We start from the raw sequence: 24,660 nt of genomic DNA, 5'->3' as shown, positions 1-24,660 counted from the left end.
CCCTGCCCTGGGAGTGTTGGCGCTGCCCCCTCAGCCCTGCCCTGGGAGTGTTGGCGCTGCCCCCTCAGCCCTGCCCTCCGAGTGTTGGCGCTGCCCCCTCAGCCCTGCCCTCCGAGTGTTGGCGCTGCACCCTCAGCCCTGCCCTGGGAGTGTTGGCGCTGCACCCTCAGCCCTGCCCTGGGAGTGTTGGCGCTGCCCCCTCAGCCCTGCCCTGGGAGTGTTGGCGCTGCCCCAGGATGGAGTGCAGTGAAATGTGGGATTATTGCCCATTCCTGTGACTGGCCCCACCTACTGTTATACACTGAACTCTTTACTCTCAATCCCAAATTCACTCTTTGGTTCCATTGGGTGTTGATTTGTTCGTTGACTGATTTGATCTCCTCTCTTTATTCACAGAACTCGAAGCAGCTCCTTTCCAGGTAAGTTCCTCTCAGTCATACAGTACCTGCTGCTGATAGGGAACCTTCCCCTGTATCTGGGAGAAGAGTGAAAGTAGAATCACCGCTTGGAAACCTTCCCAGATAAGGTGCTTTCAAATGGTGGGAATATTGAGTGATGTTTAACTGTGGTTTGAGGGGTTATTGGCTCAGGCAGCCTGTCGGAAATGGGAGTGACCTGTGCTGTTCCATCGGTGTGTCGAGCTTCTCAGGAACCTGTTAGACAGGAAGTGAGAGAGAGAGAAACCTGCAGTGACCTGTATCTAACCGAGGCTTCCGAAAGGCTCCATGTGTGTCAGTGACAGCTTTATTCCATTGGGTCAGGAAGTGCTGTGTGATTGGCTTGTTCCATCAACCAGCCCATGGAGAAATGAGGAGAGGGGCAGGTCCCAGTGTCAGAGTGACAGTAAAATGTGTTGTGATTGGCTCATTCTATCCACTAACAGAGAAATGAGTCAGTGCTGAGATTTCCCAGTAATGTCACTGTGATTGGACCCTCTGTGAGGGAATCCCACTGATCCCAGGTCCCTGGGAGGCTGTTCCTTCTCCTCTCCTCACTTCAAATGATTGTGGAGAGTGTGATCCTGCAGAGAGGGGGGAGCACAGACTGGAGACCCTCGGGATAATAATAATTATTAATAATGGAAAGATGAGGGCTCCAGTCCAGAAAAACTGGACTGAACACAGACGGCTTTGAAAATCACAAATTGAGCTGAAGTGGCAGCAAACCAGGATCCCACTGCACGTGTGGAGATCAGTGTGAATGCAGGGAGACTGCAAATCCCGGGATTCTGCCATTTTCAGGATGGGTTGCTGCGGGGTCTCAGTACGAGCGTTAGAAGGGGTGCAGGTTGTTGCACTGATCACTCGTTCCCCTTTGGGTTTCTGATCTGAAATGTCCCCACTGATAAAAACATTCTCTCCTCTTTCATTCCAGAGTGACTGAGACTCAGAGAGTCACAGACCCAGATGTTCCAGCGCTCACCCTGAACCTGTCCAATATATCTCAACTTATCCAGAAGAGGCTGAATGGATCGGAAAAGTATCACTCAGACATACTGGGAATCATTGGTAAGAACATGCAGCTTTTCTCCAATATAAGGGACTGAGAGCAGGTCGGGTTAGTTGTGTTCAGACAGTTGGGAATATCCCCGAACTTTAATATCAGGTCCCCGTGTGTGTGGATCAGGAGCCTGAGATTAATCCTCAGTCCCCAGTCACACCTGCTTTAAACATTCCTCACTGTAATGGGCCAGAGCTTCACCCCCCATGGGTCAGGGAGGGGCGGGTTAGACGAACGATGTTCTTACTGATCAGTTCCTGCTCAATATAATGGGGTCGACAGTATTACAGTGGGTTGACAACGGATCTGGCCCGGGTAAATTGGAATCAAAGATTTGCAGGCAAAACTGTAATTGATCAATGGGCGGCCTTTAAAGAGGAGATAGTTTGGGTACAGTCTGGGTACATTCCCATGAGGGGGAATGGCAGGGCAACTAAAGCCAGAGCTCCCTGAATGACGAAAGAGATGGAGAGTAAGATGACGCAGAAAAAGCAGGTGTGTGACAGATGTCAGGTTGATAATACAAGTGAGAACCAGTCTGAAAATAGAAAATACAGAGGGGAAGTGAAAAAGGAAATAAGAGGGGCAAAGAGAGAGTGTGAGAATAGACTGGCAGCTAAGAGAAAAGGGAATCCAAAAGTCTTCTGTAGGCATATAAACAGTAAACGGGGGGTAAGGGGAGGGGTGGGGCCAATTAAGGACGTAAAAGGAGACCTACGCATGGAGGCAGAGGGCATGGCCGAGGTACTAAATGAATACTTTGCATCTGTCTTTACCAAGGAAGAAGATGCTGCCAAAGTCACAATAAAAGGGGAGGTTGAGATAATGGATGGGGTGAAATTTGATAAAGAGGAGGTACTCGAAAGGTTGGCTATACTTAAAGTAGATAAGTCACACGGTCCGGATGGGATGCATCCTAGGTTGCTGAGGTAAATAAGGGTGGAAATTGCGGAGGTACTGGCCCTAATCTTCCAATCCTCATTAGATCAGGGGGTGGTGCCAGAGGACTGGAGAATTGCAAATTCAACTGCAAATTTTTGAACAAGGGTTTAAGGAAACATCCGGAAACTCCAGGCCAGTCAGTTTAACGTCGATGGTGGGGAATCTTTTAGAAACGATAATCCGGGACAAAATTACCAGTCGGTTCTCATAGAATCCTCGAAAGGTTCCAGCACGGAAGGAGGCCATTCGACGCATCGAGTCAGTGCCTGCTCTATGCAAGAGCAATCCAGCTAGTCCCACTCCCCCGCCCTTTCCCCGTAACCCTGCAAATTTTTTGCTTTCAAGTACTTATCCAGTTCCCTTTTGAAGGCCATGGTTGAATCTGCCTCCACCACCCCCTCGGGCAGTGCATTCCAAATCCTGACCACTTGTGTGAAAATGTTTTTCCTCATGTCACCTTTGGTTCTTTGGCCAATCACCTTAAATCTATGTCCTCTGGTTCTTGACCCTTCCCCCACTGGGACCAGTTTCTCCATATCTACTCCGTCTAGACCCTTCATGATTTTGAAAACCTCGATCAAATCTCCTCACAACTCTTCTCTGTTCCAAGGAGAACAACCACAGCTTTTCCAGTCTATCCACGTAACTGAAGTCCCTCATCCCTGGAATCATTCGAGTAAATCTCTTCTGCACCCTCGCTAAGGTCTTCACATCTTTCCTGAAGTGCAGGGCCAGAGCTGGACACAATACTCCAGTTGTGGCCGAACCAGTGTTTAATAAAGCTTCATCATGACTTCCGTACTTTTGTACTCTATGCCTCCATTTATAAAGCCAAGGATCCCGTATGCTTTATTAACCGTGTTCTCAACCTGCTCTGCAAATTTCAACGAATTGTGCACATATACCACCAGATCTCTCGTTCCTGTACCCTTTATGAGTTGTGCCATCTAGTTTATATTGCCTCTCGTTCTTCGTACTGAAATGTATCACTTTACATTTTTCTGCATTAAATTTCATCTGCCACATGTCCGCCCATGCCACCAGCCTGTCTATATCCTCTTGAAGTCTATCACTATCCTCCTCACTGTTCACTACCCTTCAAGTTTTGTGTCAACTGCAAATTTTGAAATTGTGCCCTGTACACCCAAGTCATTAATATATATCAACAAAAGCAGTGGTCCCAGCACCGACCCCTGGGGAACACCACTGTACACCTCCCTCCAGTCCGAAAAACAACCGTTCACCACTGCTGTTTGTTTCCTGTCACTTAGCCAATTCTGTATCCATGTTGCCACTGCCCCTTTTATTCCACGGGCCGCAATCTTGATGATAAGCCTACCATGTGGCACTTTATCAAATGCCTTTTGAAAGTCCATATACACCACATCCACTGCATTGCCCTCATCTACCCTCTCTGTTACCTCGTCAAAAATCTCTATCAGGTTAGTTAAACATGATTTGCCTTTAACAGATCCGTGCTGGCTTTCCCTAATCAATCCACACTCATCCAACTGATTGTTAATTCTGTCCTGGATTATAGTTTCTAAAAGTTTCCGCATCATTGAGATTAAACTGGCTGGTCTATAGTTGCTGGGTTTATCCTTACACCCTTTTTTGAACAAGGGTGTAACATTTGCAATTCTCCAGACCTCTGGCACCACCCCTGTATCTATGGTTGTTTGGAAGATTATGGCCAGTACCTCCACAATTTCCACCCTTACTTCCCTCAGCATCCAAGGATGCATCCCATTCAGAGTGGGTGACTTATCTACTTTAAGTCAGCGAGCTTTTCAAGTACCTCTTCTTTATCAATTTTTAGCCCATCCAGTGTCTCAACTTTATCTTCCTTTACTGAGACTCTGGCAGCATCTTCTTCCTTGGTAAAGATCGATGCAATGTACTCATTCAGTACCTTGGCCATGCCCTCATTTTTTCTCTTCGTTCATGGGATGTGGGCGTCGCTGGCAAGGCCAACATTTATTGCCCATCCCTAATTGCCCTTGAGAAGGTGGTGATGAGCCACCTTCTTGAACCGCTGCAGTCCGTGTGGTGAAGGTTCTCCAACAGTGCTGTTAGGTAGGGAGTTCCAGGATTTTGACCCAGTGACGATGAAGGAACGGTGATATATTTCCAAGTCGGGATGGTGTGTGACTTGGAGGGGAACGTGCAGGTGGTGTTGTTCCCATGTGCCTGCTGCTCTTGTCCTTCTAGGTGGTAGAGGTCGCAGGTTTGGGAGGTGCTGTCGAAGAAGCCTTGGCGAGTTGCTGCAGTGCACCCTGTGGATGGTACACACTGCAGCGACTGTGCGCTGGTGGTGAAGGGTGTGAATGTTTAGGGTGGTTGAAGGGGTGCCAATCAAGCGGGCTGCTTTGTCCTGGATGGTGTCGAGCTTTTTGAGTGTTTTTGGAGCTGCACTCATCCAGGTAAGTGGAGAGTATTCCATCACACTCCTGACTTGTGACTTGTAGATGGTGGAAAGACTTTGAGGAGTCAGGAGGTGAGTCACTCTCCACATTATACCCAGCCTCTGACCTGCTCTTGTAGCCATAGTATTTATATGGCTGGTCCAGTTAAGTTTCTAGTGAATGGTGACCCCCAGGATGTTGATGGTGGGGGATTCGGTGATGGTAATGCCGTTGAATGTCAAGGGGATGTGGTTAGACTCTCTCTTTTTGGAGACGGTAATTGCCTGGCACTTGTCTGGCGCGAATGTTACTTGCCACTTATGAGCCCAAGCCTGGATGTTATCCAGGTCTTGCTGCTTGCAGGCACGGACAGCTTCATTATCTGAGGGGTTGCGAATGGAACTGAACACTGTGCAATCACCAGCGAACATCCCCATTTCTGACCTTATGATGGAGGGAAGGTCATTGATGAAGCAGCTGAAGATGGTTGGGCCTTGGACACAGCCCTGAGGAACTCCTGCAGCAATGCCCTGGGGCTGAGATGATTGGCCTCCAACAACCACTACCATCTTCCTTTGTGCTCGGTATGACTCCAGCGACTGGAGAGTTTTCCCCCTGATTCCCATTGACTTCAATTTTACTCGGGCTCCTTGGTGCCACACTCAGTCAAATGCTGCCTTGATGTCAAGGGCAGTCACTCTCACCTCACCTCTGGAATTCAGCTCTTTTGTCCATGTTTGGACCAAGAGGCCTGGAGCCGAATGGTCTTGGGGGAACCCAAACTGAGCATCGGTGAGCAGGTTATTGGTGAGTAAGTGCCGCTTGATAGCACTGTTGACGACACCTTTCATCACTTTGCTGATGATTGAGAGTAGACTGATGGGGCGGTAATTGGCCGGATTGGATTTGTCCTCCTTTTTGTGGACAGGACATACCTGGGCAATTTTCCACATTGTCGGGTAGATGCCAGTGTTATAGCTGTGCTGGAACAGTTTGGATAGAGGCACGGCGAGTTCTGGAGCACAAGTTTTCAGCATTACAGCCGGGTTGTTGTCAGGGCCCGTAGCCTTTGCTGTATCCAGTGCACTCAACCGTTTCTTGATATCACGTGGAATGAATCGAATTGGTTGAAGACTGGCTTTTGTGATGGTGGGGATATCGGGCGGAGGCCAAGATGGATCATCCACTCGGCACTTCTGGCTGAAGATGGTTGCAAACGCTTCAGCCTTGTCTTTTGCACTCACGTGCTGGACTCTGCCATCATTGAGGATGGGGATGTTCAGAGAGCCTCTTCCTCCCATTAGTTGTTTAATTTTCCATCACCGTTCACGACTGGATGTGGCAGGACTGCAGAGCTTTGATCTGATCTATTGGTTGTGGAATCGCTTAGCTCTGTCTATAGCATGTTGCTTCCGCTGTTTAGCATGCATGTAGTCCTGTGTTGTAGCTTCACCAGGTTGGCACCTCATTTTTAGGTATGCCCGGTACTGCTCCTGGCAAGCTCTTCTGCACTCCTCATTGAAACAGGGTTGATCGCCTGGCTTGTTGGTAATGGTAGAGTGAGGAATATGCCGGGCCATGAGGTTACAGATTGTGCTGGAATACAATTCTGCTGCTGCTGATGGCCCACAGCGCCTCGTGGATGCCCAGTTTTGAGCTGCTAGTTCTGTTCTGAATCTATCCCATTTAGCACGGTGGTAGTGCACATAACACGATGCTTGGTGTCCTCAGTGTGAAGACGAGACTTCATCTCCACAAGGACTGTGCGGTGGTCACTCCCACCAATACTGTCATGGACAGGTAGATTGGTGAGGACGAGGTCAAGTAGGTTTTTCCCTCATGTTGGTTCGCTCACCGCCTGCCGCAGGCCCAGTCTAGCAGCTATGTCCTTCAGGACTCGGCCAGTTCAGTCAGTAGTGGTGCTACCGAGCCATTCTTGGTGATGGACATTGAAGTCCCCCACCCAGAATACATTCTGTGCCCTTGCTACTCTCAGTGCTTCCTCCAAATGGTGCTCAACATGGAGGAGGACTGATTCATCAGCTGAGGGAGGGCGGTAGGTGGTAATCAGCAGGAGGTTTCCTTGCCCATGTTTGACCTGATGCCATGAGATTTCATGGGGTCCAGAGTCAATGTTGAGGACTCCCAGGGCCACTCCCTCCTTGCTGTATATCACTGTACCGCCACCTCTGGTCGGTCTGTCCTGCCGGTGGGACAGGACATACCCAGGGATGGTGATGGAAGAGTTTGGGATGTTGGCTGAAGGGATTATTCTGAGTGTATGGCTTTGTCAGGTTGTTGCTTGACTCGTCCGTGGGACAGCTCTCCCAATTTTGGCACAAGTCCCCAGATGTTAGTGAGGAAGACTTTGCAAGGTCAACTGGGCTTGGTTTGCCTTTGTCGTGTCCGGTGCCTCGTGGTCCAATGCCGGGTGGTCTGTTCAGTTTTATGACTCCATTTTTTTTTGGCCGGTCTATTCTCATACTCTGGCTTTGCCCCTCTTATTTCCTTTTTCACTTGCCCTCTGAACTTTCTGTATTCTGCCTGGTTCTCACTTGACATCTGCCATACGCCCCTTTTTTCCATTTCAACTTACTCTCCATCTCTTTTGTCATCCAGGGTGCTCTGGCTTTAGTTGCCCTACCTTTCTCCCTCGTGGGAACGTACCTAGACTGTACCCGAACCATCTCCTCCTTAAAAGCTGCCCACTGTTCAATTACTGTTTTGCCTGCCAATCTTTGATTCCAGTTTACCTGGGCCAGATCTGTTCTCATCTGACTGAAATTGGCCCTCCTCCAATTGAGTATTTTTACTTTAGAGTGGTGCATGCCCTTTTCCATAGCTATTCTAAACCTTATGATATTATGATTGCTGTTCCCTAAATGCTCCCCCACTGACACTTGCTCCACTTGGCCCGCCTCATTCCCTAGAACCAAGTCCAGCAATGTCACCTTCCTCATTGAGCTGGATACGTACTGATCAAGAAAGTTCTCCTGAACACATTTCAAAAATTGCTCCCCCTCTTTGCCCCTTATATTATTATTATCCTGGACTATATTGGGATAGTTGAAGTCCCCCATTATCACTACTCTCTAGCTTTTGCACCGCTCTGTAATTTCCTTGCAAATTTGCTCCTCTATATTGTTCCCACTAGTTGGTGGCCTATAGAATACTCCCAGTAGTGTAATGGCACCTCTATTGTTTCTTAACTAACCAAATAGATTCTGTCCTTGCCCCCTCCAGGACATCCTCTCTCCAGCATTGCATTATTCACCTTAATCAATACTGCCTCCCCCCCCCCATTCCTTTCTTTCCTTCCCTCTCTTCCACTGATGACCTTGTAACCAGGAATATTTAGTATCCAATCCTGCCCTTTTTGAGCCAGGTCTCTGTTATCGCCATGACATCATATTCTAATTGTGACTATTTGTGCCTGCAGTTCACTGACCTTGTTTACCACACTTCATGTGATTACACACATACACTGCAAACCAGTCTTAGACTTTCTTCTACTCTCTCCTTGTCTGATCCCACCTAATACTGTACTATTTCTTGCTCTATTGCTGTCCGTCTCTCCCAATCCTTTGTGCCCCTTGTTTCTCTTTTCTAATGCTACATCCTGGTGCCCATCCCCCTGCCAAATTAATTTAAACCCACCGCCCCCCACAGCACTCGTGTACCTCCCCGCGAGGACATTGGTCCCAGCTCCATTGAGGTGCAACCCCTCTGGCCTGTACAGGTCCCACCTCCCCTAACACGAGTCCCAATGCCCCAGGTATCTAAAGCCCTCCCTCCTGCACCATCTCTCCAGCCACACATTCATCTGCTCTATTTTCCTATTTCTATACTCACTGGCGCATGACACTGGGAGTAATCCGGAGATTACTACCTTTGATGTCCTGCTTCTTAATCTCTTTCCTAACTCCTTAAAATCTGCCTGCAGGACCTCATCCCTCTTTCTACCTATGTCGTCGATACTGATATGGACTACGACTTCTGGAAGTTCACCCTCCCCCTCCAGAATGGTCTGCAGACGCTCAGTGACATCCTTGACCATGGTGCCATGGAGGCCACATACCATCCTGGACTCGCGTCCGTGGCTGCAGAAATGCCTGCCTGTTCCCATAACTGTAGAATCCCCTATCACTGTTGCTCTCCTGACCTTCTCCCCCCGCCCCCCCCCCCCCTGTACAGCCGAGTCACCCATGGCGCTATGGTCCTGGCTCTGGTCCCTCTCAGGTCTGCCGCCGCTCTGTTCTCGGGTCTTGGGTCGCCCCTCCTTTTATCCCCGCTCTCGGGTCTCTCACCTCGGGGTCCGCTCCGCTCTGGTCAGTGACTTAATAGTCACGTGGACAAGAGGAGATTGGATAGAAGTGTTTCAAATCATGACGGGTTTAGATAAAGTAAATAAAGAGACACTGTTCCCATTGGTGGAAGGGTCGAGAACCAGAGGACACAGATTTAAGGTGATTGGCAAAAGAACCAATGGCGACGAGAGGTTGGGATCTGGAATACACTGCCAGGGGGTGGTGGAGGCAGATTCAATCGTGGCCTTCAAAACGGAATTTGATCAATATTTGAAGAGAAAAAATTTGCAGGGCTACAGGGAGAGACCGGGGAATGGGACTAACTGGATTGTCCTGACAAAGAGCCAGCACAGGCTCGATGGGCCGATTGGCCTCCTCCTGTGCTGTAATGATTCTATGATACGGGTGGATACTCACAGGTTTATTAAGCATATGATAACTATTATTGACAATAATTAAACACACACAACAACAGCACTCAGGAGTTTTTAACCCGGAGAATCCACACGTTAACAGTGAAATGGTCGGCTGGTCAGGCCCCATCAGATTCTGAGCTCTCTCTTCCCACTATGACTGTTTATCGTTTTTCCCAATCCTGTTATGTTTTAGTATTACCTCTTGTTCCTTTCATGTCCCCTGTCAATGATTTCCACATCCTGATTGATCTGTCAATCAAATCCTTAGGATGAGGTCAGTTACAGAACCATCAAAGACATTCTAACCCTCCAGTGCACGTGTTGCTGTTCCTCACACTGGGCCGTATTCCTTTCGACAGGGGTCTCCTTCCAGGGGGGCCTTTACAGACAGCTGTTTATGTATCAATACAACCAGCTTCAACATTACAGACAACGAACCACCATTCCCACCTCTCTCATGTCCCTGTGAAGTTCAAAGACGAAGAGTTTACAAGATGCCGTTCCACTCGCACCGACACGCCTCCTAAGGTCTTGTTACAGGGTCTGTCCATATCAAAGGGAGAATCAAACTGCTGGTCAGATCAGTTCCAATTGAAAAGTTACTGAACACAGTTACATTAATATAAAGAGGAATCAATAACAGTCCCATTTGATTCACCCTTCGCTAACATCGGAGTTACACACAGCCAATCAGTGTGTCTCTTAAAGGGACACCGTCCCTCACAGGGCTGTCAGTATCTGTGCTCTGGGGAGGAGGCAGAATCAGCTCAACAGGGGCAGCCCCTGTCCCAGGGATCGTCATCGAGCAGGGGACTGGGATCAGGGGGAGAGCGGGAATATTCCAAGGTGTGTTTATAATCTTAAACGGGGATCATTAATTTCTATTTGACCCTTTATTTGATGATTTGACCCTTTATTTGTTGATTTGACCCTTTATTTGTTGATTTGACCCTTTATTTCCCGGTGCTGTTTCTTCAGTGCGAGGGATTCGAGGGTCGAGTTCCTGCTCCTGTTCCCTCCTCACAGCTCGGAATTGGTCCGAGTCTCAGACCCGGGTCCAGAGGGAGTGTTGGTGAATTCAGAGTGAACAGGGAGCAACAGTTTAATGTACAGAAGGGAGATCAGATTCCCCTCAATTCCCCACTGAATCCTCCCTCCTGTGAGCTGTGTGTTCCCAGTACAGCCGGTGCTGAGATTGTGGGGCTGGAACTGTGAGTCTGTGGGATGTGTTGTGTGCCGGTGAATCCCCTCCATTGTGTCTGGGAGAACGTGAGCACAGTGCCAGGGGCTTGTGTGATTAAACTGACTGCTACTGTGTGTCTCCACTGCAGTGTTTGCACTGAGTGTCCAGCACTGGGACCCACACACTGCTATTTAACAGGGATTCTGATTGAAGGCCATTGATTTAACATGGGATGAATCCAGTGTAAGAGGTAATATGGGGCTGACACTGTCTGGGAAATACTGACACTCCCACCCTGCAGCTGTCAATCATTGATCTGAGTGGAATAACCCTGTCTGACCAATCTCTTCTCTTCTCTCCTCTCCAGGGCAAAGGTCACCGATGAGCCTGGATCCAAAGACAGTAAACTGGAACTTGGTTCTGTCTGATGATCTGAGATCAGTAACATGGACTGAATGGGAACAGCCCAAACCACCTCACCCAGAGAGGTTTAAAGACTGTCCCCAAGTCCTCTGCTCCCAGAGTTTCTCCTCAGGATCCCATTCCTGGGATGTGGAGACTGATGGGAAAGACTGGGGAATAGGGATTGTGTGTGGGAGTGTAGAGAGGGAGGGGGACGAGTCTAATCTTCGGCTCAGCAGGAAATCCTGGTGTTTGGATTTTTATGATGATTCTCCTCTCAGAGCCTATCACAATTCCGAGTTCACTGTCCTCCCATTGAACTGGTCAATCAGCAGGATCCGAGTTCAGTTAGACTACGAGGCCGGGACTCTGTCATTTCACCGGGTCACTGACTCACTGAGACATTTACACACATTTCAAACCACATTCACTGAACCCGTGTTTCCAGCATTTTATTGTGGGAACAAATCCCTAAAACTGTTAAATTAATCTGAGATTCTGTTGACATCACTCCCGGGTCTGCCACTCGAAAGAAGTTATTTCTGGGTTGCTGGATGTGATTGTATCACTCCCGGGTCAGCCCTCGGATGATGTCACTCCCGGGTCAGCCCTCGGATGATGTCACTCCCGGGTCAGCCCTCGGATGATGTCAGGAGCTCAGAAGCTTTGCTGTTTTTAAGGATCCGTGGGGTCTTTGTGCTTTTCTTTGTGCGGGTCTGTCACTAACACTAAAAATAGTAACTTTAGGTGAGTTTGCTTGTAATTCGTGGTGTTACAATTGATTGTCCACTTCAGTTGTAGAATTTTACTACTTTAGTTCCATAATTGTCGTGGTATTAATCTCAGTAATGAATCATAGAAATGTCAGGTGTGACAGTGTTAATCTCAGTAGTGAGTGATAGTAGTGACAGGTGTGACTATTAATCTCAGTAGTGAATGATAGTAGTGACAGGTCACGTTCCCTTTAAAGAGCTGCTCTGAAAATCTGATGTGGAGATGCCGGTGATGGACTGGGGTGGACAAATGTAAGGAATCTTACAACACCAGGTTATAGTCCAACAGTTTTATTTGAAAATCACAAGCTTTCGGAGGCTTTCTCCTCCGTCAGGTGAGTGTGACGATCTCACCTGACGAAGGAGAAAGCCTCCGAAAGCTTGTGATTTTCAAATAAAACTGTTGGACTATAACCTGGTGTAGTAAGATTCCTGACATCTGAAAATCTGAGGCTGGGGTTGAAATTGTTCTTTGGCCGTAGCTCAAAACAGCGATGGTGAATCGACAGCCCGAGTTACACTGACTTCAGTGGAAAGGAAAATCGTGCGGGGTGTAAAATGGGCTGTCCATTCACTATCGCCCGTGTTGCACTAACACCAGAGACTAATTCCACCCCCGGGGTCTCCTGGGCATCGCTGAGAGCTTCTGGGACTGCCCAGGGGTGTAACACATCTGTCCTAAACTAAGTCAATGTATTGATAGATTGGACCAGACTGGGAACTTTTAATCTATGGTTTATGGGGTAATGATTTTTAGTTTATTGGACAGTAAGGTTCCTCCAGTGCTCCCGACCAACATGAAATGGTAATATTATGGGATGTTTAACTGAATTAGACACGAGGGAGTGACTGAGTGTGTGAGGTATAAACAGGAAAATTGCCCCACCAATTGGGGTCTACAATCAGTGTCCCAGGTGATCGTGGGTGATAATGGCCCCCAGGATCCCACAAAGGAGGGGGAGGGAGGGGCTGTTGAAGATTGAGACTGAGAAGTAAGAAGGGAAAGCACTTTCTTCGATTACTTCTGTAGTTTAAAACCCCTAATATTGATAGACTGACAGTGCACATGAAACAACGTAATGCTGAGATTGAAAAGGGGACCCTTGGGAATCATGAATGGTGGGAGGTCGTCTATAATGTGGGACAGCATCCTTGGGTGAAAATCATGTCTATACTTTTTGTTATTATACAGCTTGTTATGATTGGAACACTTTTCTTTCATTTGTTGTATTTGAAAGAACTTTTGTGTCGATGTCACGGTGATTAAACTTCTTGTAACAACAATTCTTAACCTTATCTGTGGTGAGTGCAATTCAGATTCATTGAATGATTTAAAGTCAGTTGTTCGATCGCTCACACTCACTGAAGGATTTTGGACTTTTCAATCCCAGTTATTAATTACCTGCTAAAGGAGCTGAGTTTGGTTAAAAGTATTAATTCAACAAAGGAACTGTTAAACTGACTGTTCAAGGCAGCATGCTGGGAAGGTTGGTCACATTGGAAAAGTCTTATTCAGCAGACTGTCTAGACGGTTAAAGATAAGACAGCGGTGAGGCCTTGAAAGTCTGTGAGAAGCTGTTGTAAACATCAGATGATGTCGTATCAACTTGTTTTAAACCATGGGAAAGAGAGAGAGTGGGAAAAGGAACAACAATGTGTTTTGAGCAGCAAGAAGGGTCTAAAACCAGCCATTTTAGTGAGATGGAAGGAGACAGTCCACGAGAGAGACCAGAGACAGACCAGAAGATCACAGCACAGGATGGTGATGGAGAATTAACCTCTCTGTCTCCCGAAGCAGAAGAATTGGCCATTCTGAGTTTCGAGTTGTGCTTCTAATTAAGCTTGTATCAATCTCTATCTGTAAAACTGGTATTTTAATGTTCATAAAACCAATTGGTTAGAAAAGTTTAAAGCCTTGTTTGATCTTACCTCTGATTACCCTAAAGAGTAAAGAGAGTAAATTAAAAACCCTACAGTCACTCTGTCCCTAATAACAGATTCTAGTAACTTCCCCACAACAGACGTTAGACTAATGGGCCTAATTCTCCTGCAAGAAATGAAGGTGTTTGGAGAATGTGGCTGTCATGGTGGAATAGCTGAGTGTGTGTGAGATGTGAGTTGTGGGTAAGTGAAGTTTGTGACAGTGCTGAGTGTGTGAGGATGGGGAGAAGGATGTTCAGTGAAGTGTGGTGCAGTGATTATATGGAATTACATCGAGTCCACAGCACAGAAACAGGCCATTCGGCCCAACTGGTCTGTGCTTGCATTTATTAATTAGGAATTAAAGGAAATTAGTATTCGTAAAAAAAGAAGTGCTGGAGAAATTAATGGTACTGAAAGTCGATAAATCCCCAGGGCCTGATAATCTGCATCCCAGAGTAATAAAAGAGGTAGCCATGGAAATAGTGGATGCATTAATTGTCATCTTCCAAAATTCTATAGATTATGGAACAGTTCCTGCAGATTGGAGGATGGCAAATGTAATCCCACTATTTTAAAAAAGGGAGAGAGAAAACAGGGACCGACAGACCCGGTTAGCCTAACATCAGTCGTAGGGAAAATGCTGGAGTCTATTATAAAGGAGGGTCATTCTTTATCCGCGGGTGGGAGTAGCGATAGGACAAGAGGCCCTCCAGACATATGCTCAAAAGGCAGTGGGAGGCAGCGGGGGACGAAGTCAATGCCAGGCTCACAGCACCATGAACATGGATGCAGTGCAGGAAGAAGTTCAATGCTTTGCCCTGAGTGGTCAAGATGAGTGAGGTCAATTGTCCTTGGCATCTCCGACCAACTGCTCCACCCACTACACCCCCATCACCCACATACCAACAAACTCTATCCATCAGTACTCATCTCTTACAATCAGATGCTTCCTCTCACCCTCACACATCACCACTGTTGCAAGCCGCACACCCACAACTCATAGGACACACACTGGTAGCTATTCAACCATGACAGGCACATCACCCAGACACACTTCTCGCTTCCTTGCAGGAAACGGTGGAGCATTACAGGAGGCAGCAAGTGGCCGTGGCATTTAGTCCCTCGAGCCTGTTCCACCATTCAATAAGATCATGGTCGACCTGTGACCTAACTCCATATACCCGCCTTAGCCCCACATCCCATAATACCCTTGGTTCACAGAAACCTATCAATCTCAGATTTAAAATTCACAATTGAGCGAGCATCAACTGCCATTTACAGAAGAGTGTTCCAAACCTCTCCCACCCTTTGCGTGGAGAAGAGTTTCTGAACTTCACTCCTGCACATCCTGGCTCTAAATGTTAGACTATGTCCCCTCATCCCAGTATTCAAATATAGGAGACCTCCAAAAACAGTTACAAATGCATCAGCAGCCAGAAGCAATAATCCAGCAACTAACCTGTAAATCCTGCACGGTCCCTTTAAATAGCACTGGTGGGGGGTCCTCCAGGCCGTCCAAGACGTGTTCAGCTGGTCGTGGTTAAGACAGTGCATTGAGTGGAGCGTTAAATGCCAAAATGGTGTCTGTCCCTCGAATTCAGCGTTGCACACTGATCAAATGCATATTCTCCCCACTTTACATGATGCCGGCACTCGTTATTTGCGCAGGCGCGAAACCCTTTACCAAGATGGCGTCCGGCGCACGTCACGCTGGAAGCATACGAGCACATCCCGGACACCATCTTGGACATTCGGAAAGCCACGTAGCGCCGAAACAACGGGTGCTGCACGGCCCAATTTAGCGCTCATCGAGTCCACAGCACAGAAACAGGCCATTCGGCCCAACTGGTCTATGCCGGTGTTTATGCTCCACACGAGCCTCCTCCCTCCCCACATCATCGAACCCGATCAGCATATCCTTCTATTCCTTTCTCCCTGGTTTGCTTATCGACTTCCCTTAAATGTATCTGTACTATTCACCTCATGACTTGCCAAAAAACAACACTGTGACTATCGCCAGGGATTGAGTGTTTCCTCTTCCAATGACGCCCATGTGCGGGACGTCAATCTGGCCGACCGTGCTCATTGTATGTCACCGACTGCCCTCGCTGCCGGTCAGTAAAAGCGCGGACTGGAGGACGAGCACCAAAAATGCAGCCGATGCAGGTCGTCATGAGGGGGGAGGGGAGCAGAATCAGCGGGGGAGGAGCAGAAACAGGGGGCAGGGAGGGAACCTCCCCATTAGACCTCGATCTCACTCTCCTCCTCCCCCCATTAGACCTCGATCTCACTCTCCTCCTCCCCCCATTAGACCTCGATCTCACTCTCCTCCCCCCATTAGACCTCGATCTCACTCTCCTCCTCCCCCCCATTAGACCTCGATCTCACTCTCCTCCCCCCCCATTAGACCTCGATGTCGCTCTTGACCATGAACGTCAGCGAGCCAATCCATGGCCCACACACGATGCCCCATCACTCTCCCCAGCTCTCTCCCACAGTGTTTAGTTTGACGGACTGATTAGTGACAGTCTGGGGATTTCCAGTATTTGATCGGCCAGTGACATCACTTCCAATGATGTCACCCTCACCCGTTCTCGGTGAATGAAATGCGCCCTCACTAAACCAACCTTGCAGCTCAGATTATGTCAAATAGTCAGTGCTGTAGATTTGTCAAATTCAGCCTCAGAGATACGGTTACAGCCCCCCCACCCCGTGATCTTGCAGTGCCCGTTCATGGGGCCGAATATTCGAAGGGGCCCACAGGTCAATTGCTGGGTTGGCCTGGAGTGGAGTGTTTTCAGAGTCAAAGTGAGGTGGGAGGCTGCTCAATGTGGAGGCCTCACACCCCCAGCAGACAGGGGAGTTTTACAGATCAGGCTGATACTGTGCCATGTGTGATGCCAGGTTCACAATGACTGGCATAAATTGGTGCCATGCAGCTCTCCATAGAGTGGGGTCTGGCTCGCCAGTGGAAATAATCTTTCACTATTTACCCACAGTAAGGTCCCCAGGTCTCACTCACCCCTTTACCAGCTGCTCCTCTCTCGCCATCGCTCCCACTCACCATGTTTTTGCTGCTGCTCCCGACTCTGCCCGACTTATCCCGCCCCGACCATCTCCCCCACCCCCATTCCCCAGTCTCCCTCTTATCAGGTCGCATCTAAGTCTACGCTGCTCTAAAGTAAATAGATCCAGCTCTTTAAGCCTATCTGAGTAACTAAGGTTCTTTAAGCTCGGAATTATTCTTGTAGCTCTTCTTTGAACCTTTTCCAAAGCCACTAAAACACTCACCGTGTGAGGGGACCAAAACTGGGTGCAGTACTCCAGATGTGGTCCATCCAGCGACCTGTATAATAACAGAAGGGGGTCCTTTAGCAACAGCTTCTCTACATATATTGGCCTTGGAGGGCGAGCAGCCCATATTCACCAGAATGATAGCGGGGTTTAATGGGTCAAATTATGAGGACAGGTTGCACCAACTAGGTTTGTATTCCCTCAAGTACAGAAGATTAAGGGGAGATCTAGTTGAGGTGTTTAAGATGAGTAAAGACTTTGATAGGGTCGATCAAGAGAAACTATTTCCTCTGGTGGGGGTGTCCAGAACAAGGGGGCAAAACCTTAAAATGAGAGCTGGGCCATTGAGGGGTGATGTTCAGCTCGAGGGGATCAATGGCCTCCTCCTGTTCCTATGTTCCTCAGTTTATCAATGGAATCAAAGACAGGTAAGTTTTTTTTTATTCGTTCATGGGATGTGGGCGTCGCTGGCGAGGCCGGCATTTATTGCCCATCCCTATTGCCCTTGAGAAGGTGGTGGTGAGCCGCCTTCTTGAACCGCTGCAGTCCGTGTGGTGAAGGTTCTCCCACAGTGCTGTTAGGTAGGGAGTTCCAGGATTTTGACCCAGAAACAATGAAGGAACGGCGATATATTTCCATGATGTGGAGATGCCGGTGATGGACTGGGAGCAGCCTCCCATCTCACTTTGACTCTTTTGTTCTGGCCATTTGTATATTCGGTGGTCCTGTATGTAATGTCTCTCTGTCTGAACACTTTGATTGCCTTGACAACGGGCAGTTGGAAAGATTATCTGTAATCACCAGGCATTGTTCTCTGACTATAAATGCAGTAACATTCAAGGAATCCCACACTTCACCTGACGAAGGAGAAAGCCTCCGAAAGCTTGTGATTTTCAAATAAAACTGTTGGACTATAACCTGGTGTTGTAAGATTCCTTACATATATTTCCAAGTTGGGATGGTGTGTGACTTGGAGGGGAACGTGCAGGTGGTGTTGTTCCCATGTGCCTGCTGCCCTTGTCCTTCTAGGTGGTAAAGGTCGCGGGTTTGGGAGGTGCTGTTGAAGAAGCCTTGGCGAGTTGCTGCAGTGCATCCTGTGGATGGGACACACTGCAGCCACAGTGCGCTGGTGGTGAAGGGAGTGAATGTTTAGGGTGGTGGATGGGGTGCCAATCAAGCGGGCTGCTTTGTCCTGGATGGTGTCGAGCTTCTTGATTGTTGTTGGAGCTGCACTCATCCAGGCAAGTGGAGAGTATTCCATCACACTCCTGACTTGAAGATGGTGGAAAGGCTTTGGGGAGTCAGGAGGTGAGTCACTCGCCACAGAATACCCAGCTTCTGACCTGCTCTTGTTAAGTTTCTGGTGAATGGTGACCCCCAGGATGTTGATGGTGGGGGATTCAGCAATGGTAATGCCCGTTGAATGTCAAGGGGTGGTGGTTAGATTCTCTCTTGTTGGAGATGGTCATTGCCTGGCACTTGTCTGGCGTGAACGTTACTTGCCACTTATCAGCCCAAGCCTGGATGTTGTCCAGGTGCTGCTGCATGCGGGCTCGGACAGCTTCACTATCTGAGGGGTTGCGAATGGAACTGAACACTGTGCAATCATCAGCGAACATCCCCATTTCTGACTTTATGATGGAGGGAAGGTCATTGATGAAGCAGCTGAAGATGGTTGGGCCTAGGACACTGCCCTGAGGAACTCCTGCAGCAATGTCCTGGGGCTGAGATGATTGGCCTCCAACAACCACTCCCATCTTCCTTTGTGCTCGGTATGACTCCAGTCACTGGAGAGTTTTCCCCCGATTCCCATTGACTTCAATTTTACTCGGGCTCCTTGGTGCCACACTCGGCCAAATGCTGCCTTAATGACAAGGGCAGTCACTCTCACCTCACCTCCGGAATTCAGCTCTTTTGTCCATGTTCGGACCAAGGCTGTAATGAGGTCTGGAGCCGAGTGGTCCTGGCGGAACTCAAACTGAGCATTGGTGATCAGGTTATTGGTAAGTAAGTGGAGTTATGATACAGATCAGCCATCATCCAATTGAATGGCGGAATAGCCTCGTGGGGCTGAATGGCCTCCTCCTGTTGCTGTAAATGTATACAGCTACTCAACATCATTGGGAGAAGGCAAACAATCCCATCAAGTCATTGTAACCTAAATGAAGACCAAGGGTTTTTGCCAAACACCATTTCATCAAAGGTGAGGCCCCTTTAACTGGACGGGTCACACCGTGAGGTCACAGAGCGAGCCTCACCCTCACACTGAGCACCACAGTGAGATCAGACATCACAAGAGGTTTGTAAACTGGGTCAATTTGAGGCAGGAGGCTGGACAACCAGTTTAAGTGAAGGAAAGGGAGCGGCACTGACAGTGACTAACTGGCTGATCTATCTCGGAGTGAATGGGGTCGGGTAGAGGATCTGAACAGGTTTACTTTGTGAAGAGAACACATGGAAACATCATCAATTAGACAGAAGGTTGTGGTCATTGAAAGGTTTGTCTCAACGTGTTTATCTTGTATCATTATTTGTGAAAGTCACAACGAGTAATATGGACAGTTTAACAGACCCAGTAATATTGATGCACAGTCGGGTGGAATAGTTCAATGTAATGTCATTAAAGGACCTTCCATGGCGTTGCTCATAGGTAGTCTGGGGCCTGGAGCCTGGTTACTGCTGGTGACTGAGCCCCACTCTCAGGTCCCTCCCTCCCTGTTGTCCCTCACTGACCGGCTGCTCCCAGTCCTTGAGTTTGGTGCTCACTCCCTGTTCTGTAAATGTAGACAACAACTTACCATTGGTAGATCTCCCATGGCATTGCTCATATGTAGTCTGGAAGGTGGGAACCAGTTACCAATGTTTACTGGGCCTCACTCCAGTTGCTGTAAATGTTTACAACTACTTAACATCATTGGTAGAAGGCAAACAATCCCATCGCTGCCCCACCGCTCCTGACACCGGCCCAAGGGAAGGGAATTGGATGTAAACTTGTAAAGGAGAGATTTGCAGGACTATGAGGAAAAAGCATTGCACTGGGACTAATTGGGGAGCTCTTTCCAAGAGCCAGCACAGACATGAGGGGCCGAATGGCCTCATTCTGTGCTGTACCATTCTATGATTCTAGGTACGGCAGTCTCAATCGATGATCCTGAGCGAAAAAACTCAAAATTAATTTTCCTCATTGTGATTAGAATAGACCGAACCAGCAGAGTGGGAGAGGATAGAAGTCTTGGAGAGGGAGAGAAGACATTGACAGAGGAAGAGTTGGAGACAGGGAGTGGATACAGAGAAAGAGAAAAGAGAGAAAGACACAGAGAATATGACGAGAGCTCAGAGAGTGAGGTGGGAAAACTTTCACAAGAGACTCTCAGAGGCAACTCTTGCAGCAAATAGGTACTGTACCAATTCCTTCCATTCTTTTGAGCTGTAGGTAATATCTGAAACACAAAAAATACTGCATTCTGGGGGTAACAGGGGGGAGATAGTGGCTGTTTTAAACAGAAAATGGAAATACTGCTCCTGAAATGTATTTGATGTGGAACAGTTTATTATTTAATTGAACTCAGTGCATTGACAGGCGGCAGAATGTTGTTCACCCTGAGTCTGAATGACCGTTGTCAGGGCCTGAATGGATTCATTTGTGAGCCGTGCTTGAAGCTCAACAAAGGCTCGCCTTCTGTCCATCGCAGACATTCCCACACTTACCTGCGACACTGTCTCAGAGATTCCCTCCTGTACCTGTGAGAGTATCTCAGAGATTCCCTCCTGTACCTGTGACAGTATCTCAGAGATTCCCTCCTGTACCTGTGACAGTATCTCAGAGATTCCCTCCTGTACCTGTGACAGTATCTCAGAGATTCCCTCCTGTACCTGTGACAGTATCTCAGAGATTCCCTCCTGTACCTGTGACAGTATCTCAGAGATTCCCTCCTGTACCTGTGCCACCATTCCACTAATGCAGGAGTTGGACTCCTCCATCCTCTCCGCTATTGTGGAGAGTGCTCATGACACCTGTTCTAGTTTCTCGGAAATGTGCTGCCATCCCTCGATCATTCTCCTTTTAAAAGATGGCCCCCAGGGCTCAGCATCTGCGTCCAGCTGAGCAGAGCCTGGAGAGGAGTGCTCCCACCGACACGGACTCTCCACAGCTGCCTCTGCCACCAGTGTCTGCTCGTGCTCACTTGTGTTTGGTGACTCACCAGGTGCCAACCCAACTAACTGAGGCCTGGGACCCATCGAGGTGTGAGTATCTGTGCTGGTGGATGGCTCACTAAGATGTGACGGTGCTCCCTCAGAGGCCGGGAGCTCCTCTGAGGAATCGCCCTCTGCCATCACTTCGGTCGCTGAAGGGCCTGTGAGAGAACAGAAGGCAATATTCAGCATCATCACAGATGTGTCATGTTGCGATGAGCATACTGAGGTGTTCAACATGCCAATCATTGTTAACATCAATTCATGTTGTGTGTGATGAATGTTAAAGTTGTGTCACCAGATGTTTGTGGGGGGCCAGTCTCGCCGTCCCCGATGGACAGGCACTCGAGGGTGCGTCTGATCTGCAGGGCCTCCTCCTCCACCTCTGTGAGGACCACTATTAGTTGTGGCCCCCCCTCCAGTCCTCACCCTCTCCCGTGTATTTTGAGCTCTCTTCTCCCACGAGGGGAGAAAGTACAGACGTGTGAGTGAGTGAGGGTGAAGTGGTCAGCCAATGAATGCATTGCTTTGGGTGAGACTGACCGTGAAAGAGGTGCATCAGAGGGTGAGTATCAGACAGAGACATCACATTGGATGAGGATTGGGGTGAGTGGTAGTGGTGGGGGGACTAATGGGGAGGTGAGGAAGTGCTGAGGAAGTGAAGGTAAGTTGAGGATGAGCTTTAAGTGGGAGTGAGGAGTGATGTGATGGAGTAGTGTTGACAGTGCAGAATGAGTTGGGGGTGGGGGCGGTGATGTGGAAGACGGAGTGTAGGAGAATCAGTGAGTGTACTCACTTTCGCTGACCCAGTTAGGTCATTGAAACGTTTCCTGCACTGGATCCAGGTGCGGGCGATGTTGTTCCTGCTGGTGACCTCCTCAGCCACCTCGAGCCAGGCCTTCTTGGTGGCAGAGACAGGGCACTTCCTCCCCTCTGGGGGGTAAAAGACTTCCCTCCTCCTCCTCACCCCGTCCAGTAGCTGCTGCAGTGAGACATCGCTGAATCTCGGAGCAGCCTCGCCCCTGTGCTGCTCCATATTGTGTGTTTTCTGGTCTTTCCTGCAGCAAAACCCATTGGAGGAATGTCCCTTGAAATAGAGCTCCTCCAGCTGACAGCCTGTGATGTGGGTGCGCAGTCCGCCCGCTGCGCAGCTCTCGGACGGCAAACCCGGGCGCCTCGTTAAGTGGCACCGATTCACTTGTGATCGGTGGGAAACGGAGATATTTTATTGGTCGGATTACCCACGCACCCATTCACCCCCGGCTGCCATCCCCCCTCCATTCTAAAATCAGGGCCCTGCACTCTAAACCTATCTTAGACCCCCCCCCCCGCAGAATGTTCTGCACCCTCTCTGTGATGTCCTTTACCCTGACACCAGGGAGGTGACACACCATGCAGAACTCAGGTCGGTGGTCACAGAAACACCTGTCTGTCCCCCTGACTATCGAATTCTCTATGACCACTGCATTTCTACACTTCACTGTGCCCCCCTGTGCAGTCCTTTGCCCCATGGTGCCATGCTCAGGACTGCACTCCTCGAGGTGTCGTCACCCTCTCTGGTATTCAATGCTGAATACCGGTTTGAGAGTGGCACACACCCAGAAGATTCCTGCACTGCCTGCCTCTACTCACCCTCTCGGATGGCCACCCACTTGCTATCCTGAATTGCAGGCACAGAAATGTCTTCACTGCTTTCCTCCCTCAGCCTCTGTACTCTGTGATTTCAACCTCCACCTCAACTCATCGTGCCCTCTCCCCTCTGAGTTCACTGCCCTCCTATCCTCCCTTGATCTCTCCCTCCATATAAACTCCCTGACCCATATTCACGGCCACCCCATCGACCTTACCATCTCACGTGGCCTCCCGACTCCCACCATCTCAATCATGGATCATGCCATTTCTGATCACTTCCTTGTATCCCTCTCCTCCCAAATCCCCTTTTCCCCTCCCAATCCTACTTCCTTCCGTGCCCACCCATGGAAAAAACTCTCCCCCAAGTCACAACGGCACTTTCTAATTCCCAACTGTCTATCCTTTGGCCCTCCATTCACCACCACATTTCTGCAGCTATTGATCTGCTGAATCACATCTTCACCTCCCCTTTGATGCCATTGTCCCCATTAAAACCATTACTCTCTCTCACCCTGCCTGGTTGTTCCTCTTGGGACGTCCCTCATCTCTACTCCCTTAAGTCCAAGGGACGTTTATGGTGGACAACTGGTTTAGCCATTCATCGCCAGATCTGGCTGGACCACATAAAGCACTATCGGGTCCTGCTCTCCTCTGCCAAAACTGCTCAATTTCCAGGATCATCCTGGAATGCAAAGATAACTACCGGCTTCTCTTCTCCACTACAAACCGTCTTCTTAAACCCCTCTCTCCACCTCCTCTACCCTCAACTCCAACAACAAGTGCGAGGAGCTCATGGACTTCTTCATCACTAAGACTGAGACCATCCGTTCAGCTGCCTCTGCTGCTTCCCTCCCTCCCCCCGACCCACCAAGCCAAACTTCCCCTTTGGTTCCCCGTGCCCTCGCCCTGAACTTACATCAAAAATTTCCTCCAACGAAATATTGGGAAGACTGAAGCCATTGTCTTCGGTCCCTGCCACAAACTCCATTCCCCAGTCACCGACTCCATCCCTCTCCCTGGCCACTGTCTGAGGCTGAACCAGACTGTTCACAACCTTGGCCTCCTATTGACCCTGAGATGAGCTTCTGACCACATATCCTGTAAGGGGTTTTGTTTCTGGGGCTTTTGTCGGTCAGCCAGTTATGTTTTCCTGAGCTGCCCTGCCCGCTGTGCGGTTTCGAATCGCTTTCCCCTTCCTGATTCTGAGCTCAGGACTTATCGAGTGGTAATAAGGACAGACGAACAGACCAGTGGATTGGTGCAAGGAAAACCAATGTTTATTAATAAGAAAAATAAAACTACAAGGTAAACAGTATTATACAGAAGATAAAAGGAATCGCTCTGGATGCAATACAGTCTTACACTTAATGGGGTGGAAGAAACGGACACATCGAGGGAAAATTCTAAAATCACAATTTTAGCAATACCCCTTTAACTCCCACCCTTACACCTAGCTAGGTTGTCTTGAGACAGCCAGAAAAAAATAATGCTCACCGTGAAATAGATGAAAAGGCCTGGCCCCTGTGTCCTGCTGCTGCCGCCGACATGTGATTGCGATGTTTACTGGACGGCCTTCCTTCTTGGTTGCTAGCAGGCAAGCAGGACGTCGGGCCGAGGCGAAGAGAGAGGTTCTGGGATGCCCCCAGTTATACCCAGTTATAATGGGTTAATTTCGCGCCTCATCAGTTT

The 24,660-nt window shown here is 48.8% G+C and overlaps 1 protein-coding gene across 2 annotated transcripts in view; it reads left to right on the top strand.

Moving 5' to 3' along the window:
- Positions 1 to 24,660, top strand: part of LOC137311339 (E3 ubiquitin/ISG15 ligase TRIM25-like) — a 73,851-nt gene that overhangs the window by 10,479 nt on the left and 38,712 nt on the right. Inside the window, exons 4-6 of one of the 2 annotated variants that reach the window (XM_067978621.1) lie at positions 397 to 419; positions 1,375 to 1,508; positions 11,121 to 12,209. In XM_067978621.1, coding sequence (XP_067834722.1) covers positions 397 to 419; positions 1,375 to 1,508; positions 11,121 to 11,644 — 681 coding nt within the window. In that variant the 3' untranslated portion in view covers positions 11,645 to 12,209. Of the gene's footprint in view, positions 1 to 396; positions 420 to 1,374; positions 1,509 to 11,120; positions 12,210 to 24,660 lie in introns of those variants that run through there. The other variant, XM_067978620.1, reaches the window with a different exon arrangement.

Source organism: Heptranchias perlo, unplaced genomic scaffold, assembly GCF_035084215.1.
Source record: "Heptranchias perlo isolate sHepPer1 unplaced genomic scaffold, sHepPer1.hap1 HAP1_SCAFFOLD_330, whole genome shotgun sequence".
In the NCBI taxonomy this organism is placed as follows: Eukaryota; Metazoa; Chordata; class Chondrichthyes; order Hexanchiformes; family Hexanchidae; genus Heptranchias; species Heptranchias perlo.
This window is presented reverse-complemented; position numbering and strand designations above follow the sequence as displayed.